At 47.0% G+C, this 4,122-nt stretch overlaps 1 protein-coding gene across 1 annotated transcript; it reads left to right on the top strand.

The window, feature by feature from the left end:
• Window positions 1-685: 685 nt before the first annotated feature.
• On the top strand, window positions 686-3,723 carry LOC139567344 (rho GTPase-activating protein 44-like; the record flags this gene model as incomplete). Its single annotated transcript, XM_071388735.1, has 6 exons — window positions 686-1,073; window positions 1,168-1,290; window positions 1,474-1,550; window positions 1,960-2,071; window positions 3,253-3,329; window positions 3,606-3,723. Coding segments are annotated over exons 1-6 (564 nt in total), but the record flags the coding sequence as incomplete, so codon positions are not given.
• Window positions 3,724-4,122: the final 399 nt, after the last annotated feature.

Raw genomic sequence — 4,122 nt, 5'->3', positions numbered from 1 at the left:
CTCTCCACCCTAACCCAATCCTGACTGGTATGTTTTCTCCTTCTATCCTCTCCACCCTAACCCAATCCTGACTGGTATGTTTACTCCTTCTACCCTCTCCACCCTAACCCAAGCCTGACTGGTATGTTTTCTCCTTCTACCCTCTCCACCCTAACCCAATCCTGACTGGTCTGTTTTGTCCTTCTATCCTCTCCACCCTAACCCAATCCTGACTGGTCTGTTTTCTCCTTCTATCCTCTCCACCCTAACCCAATCCTGACTGGTATGTTTTCTCCTTCTATCCTCTCCACCCTAACCCAGTCCTGAGTGGTATGTTTTCTCCTTCTACCCTCTCCACCCTAACCCAGTCCTGAGTGGTATGTTTTCTCCTTCTACCCTCTCCACCCTAACCCAGTCCTGACTGGTATGTTTTCTCTTTCTACCCTCTCCACCCTAACCCAATCCTGACTGGTATGTTTTCTCCTTCTATCCTCTCCACCCTAACCCAGTCCTGACTGGTATGTTTTCTCCTTCTATCCTCTCCACCCTAACCCAGTCCTGACTGGTATGTTTTCTCCTTCTATTCTCTCCACCCTAACCCAATCCTGACTGGTATGTTTTCTCCTTCTACCCTCTCCACCCTAACCCAGTCCTGACTGGTATGTTTTCTCTTTCTACCCTCTCCACCCTAACCCAATCCTGACTGGTATGTTTTCTCCTTCTACCCTCTCCACCCTAACCCAATCCTGACTGGTATGTTTTCTCCTTCTATCCTCTCCACCCTAACCCAATCCTGACTGGTATGTTTTCTCCTTCTATCCTCTCCACCCTAACCCAATCCTGACTGGTATGTTTTCTCCTTCTACCCTCTCCACCCTAACCCAATCCTGACTGGTATGTTTTCTCCTTCTACCCTCTCCACCCTAACCCAATCCTGACTGGTATGTTTTCTCCTTCTATCCTCTCCACCCTAACCCAATCCTGACTGGTATGTTTTCTCCTTCTACCCTCTCCACCCTAACCCAGTCCTGACTGGTATGTTTTCTCTTTCTAGGGCAGAAAAAACTGAAGTGTTAAGCGACGATCTTCTGCAGGTAAATAAGTGTGTGTGTGTGTGTGTGCCTGTGTGTGTGATTTCTGGCCTACCTGTTAGCGCGGTGTCTGATACGTGTTGCTGTGCTGGTCTAGGTGGAGAAGCGGTTGGACCTGGTCAAACAGGTGACCCACAGCACTCACAAGAAGCTGACGGCCTGCCTGCAGGGCCAGCAAGGGGCTGAAGAGAGAGAGAAGAAATCAGTCAAGTCTCCCTCGGTAAGGACCTATCGGATTCTTGTTTATTCAATGTGTCTGTGAGTTTCTATCTGTCCTATTCAAATAAACCAGGAATAAATACAAGACCATAATATCCCCGTTCACAGTGACAGAGGAACATGTTCTGCTACCTTGTGCGCTGATATGAAATACTGCATGTTAATTCTGTCTGTCTTGTATCAGAAAAAGCTCCCACTAACCATCCTGGCACAATGTATGGTAGAAGGAGCTGCTGTGCTGGGGGACGACTCTCTACTAGGGTGAGTCCCTGTATACGCACTCACTCACTCATTCACTCATTCACTCACTCACTCACTCACTCACTCACTCACTCACTCACTCACTCACTCACTCACTCACACACACACACATTCACGCACACACCTTTTTTATGTTGATTCTGCCATAATTCCACTCTGTCCTCTTTGACCTTGTTCTCTATCCCATGCATTCTGATTAGCTGAAGCCGGGTCCTAGCTGACGTTGTGATTGGCTATGGCTGCGTCCTATCTGACGTTGTGATTGCTTGTGGCCGGGTCCTAGCTGATGTTGTGATTGACTGGGACCTAGCTGACATTGAGATTGGCTGTGGCAGGGACCTAGCTGACATTGTGATTGGCTGTGGCAGGGACCTAGCTGATGTTTTGATTGGCTCTGTTCCCCTAACAGGAAGATGCTGAACCTGTGTGGGGAGACAGAGGAGAAGCTGGCCCAGGAACTGATTCAGTTTGAGTTCCAGATAGAGAAGGATGTGGTGGAGCCTCTCTATGAGCTGGCTGAGGTGAGTCCTACTGTCTATGATGAGGTGAGTCCTACTGTCTATGATGAGGTGAGTCCTACTGTCTATGATGAGGTGAGTCCTACTGTCTCTATGATGAGGTGAGTCCTATTGTCTCTATGATGAGGTGAGTCCTACTGTCTCTATGATGTGGTGAGTCCTACTGTCTCTATGATGTGGTGGAGCCTCTCTATGAGCTGGCTGAGGTGAGTCCTACTGTCTATGATGAGGTGAGTCCTAATGTCTATGATGAGGTGAGTCCTACTGTCTCTATGATGAGGTGAGTCCTATTGTCTCTATGATGAGGTGAGTCCTACTGTCTATGATGAGGTGAGTCCTACTGTCTCTATGATGAGGTGAGTCCTACTGTCTATGATGAGGTGAGTCCTAATGTCTATGATGAGGTGAGTCCTACTGTCTCTATGATGAGGTGAGTCCTATTGTCTCTATGATGAGGTGAGTCCTACTGTCCCTATGATGAGGTGAGTCCTACTGTCTCTATGATGAGGTGAGTCCTACTGTCCCTATGATGAAGTGAGTCTTAATGTTTCTATGATGAGGTGAGTCCTATTGTCTCTATGATGAGGTGAGTCCTACTGTCTCTATGATGAAGTGAGTCTTAATGTCTCTATGATGAGGTGAGTCCTATTGTCTCTATGATGAGGTGAGTCCTACTGTCTCTATGATGAAGTGAGTCTTAATGTCTCTATGATGAGGTGAGTCCTATTGTCTCTATGATGAGGTGAGTCCTACTGTCCCTATGATGAGGTGAGTCCTACTGTCTCTATGATGAGGTGAGTCCTACTGTCCCTATGATGAGGTGAGTCCTACTGTCTATGATGAGGTGAGTCCTACTGTCTATGATGAGGTGAGTCCTACTGTCTCTATGATGAGGTGAGTCCTACTGTCCCTATGATGAGGTGAGTCCTACTGTCCCTAGCCATACATTACTTGAAGTTATAATTGTTATAATTGTCTGTCCAGAGGCTGCCCACAACATTCATCATTACTGTCTCTGACTGAACATGATCGTTAAGACACAATGTCAGCATGTTCATTATTGTCTATTAACTTCAGGGTGGTGGAATATTCCTCCCATCTCCACTCCCACTTAACTAGTAGATAAGTGAATGTAGTGGAGATACATTATGGAGGAGGTTTGACGTGTTCCTGTCTCTTCCCAGGTGGACATTCCCAACATCCAGAAACAGAGGAAACATTTAGCCAAGCTGGTGCTGGACATGGACTCAGCTCGCACACGGTGAGGGATGGACTGCATGTTAACATACAGCCTTCTACCCTCTTCACTGGCCTTCACCTCTTAAGACATGCTCATGTTTAGAATAATGCTTAGAAGTGCATGTTCCTTCCCTCAGTGGTTGTGTCTCAAATCGCGCCCCTAATCCCTACATAGTGCGCTACTGGTCAGAAGTAGTGCACTATATAGCCTGGAATAGGATGCCATTTGGGATGCTGTCTGTGTGTTGGTGTTCCATCCCTCCTCCTAACTCTTCTTCTGTCTCCTCCTTTCCTGTAGGTTTCACCAGTCGTCCAAGTCCTCCAGTCACCCTAGCAACCTGCAGGCGGGCGGGGCCAAGGGGGAGGCCCTCAGAGAGGAGATGGAAGAGGCAGCCAATAGGATGGAGATCTGCAGGGTGAGTCACAGGGTTCTAGAGGTTCAGGCTCCTCCTCCTTCACCTAGTGTATTCCACTGTCCTCCCCCACACCATGCAACTACATTAACCACTACAAGATTATAGGCTACATTAACCACTACAAGGTTACAGGCTGTATTAACTACTACAAGGTTACAGGCTGTATTAACCACTACAAGGTTACAGGCTGTATTAAGGTTACAGGCTGTATTAACCACTACAAGGTTACAGACTGTATTAACCACTACAAGGTTACAGGCTGTATTAAGGTTACAGGCTGTATTAACCACTACACGGTTACAGGCTGTATTAACCACTACAAGGTTACAGACTGTATTAAGGTTACAGGCTGTATTAAGATTACAGGCTGTATTAACCACTACAAGGTTACAGACTGTA

Source organism: Salvelinus alpinus, unplaced genomic scaffold, assembly GCF_045679555.1.
Source record: "Salvelinus alpinus unplaced genomic scaffold, SLU_Salpinus.1 scaffold_270, whole genome shotgun sequence".
Lineage (NCBI taxonomy): Eukaryota > Metazoa > Chordata > Actinopteri > Salmoniformes > Salmonidae > Salvelinus > Salvelinus alpinus.
The sequence above is the reverse complement of the archived record's forward strand: the minus strand, read 5'-3'. Positions and strand labels throughout refer to the sequence as shown.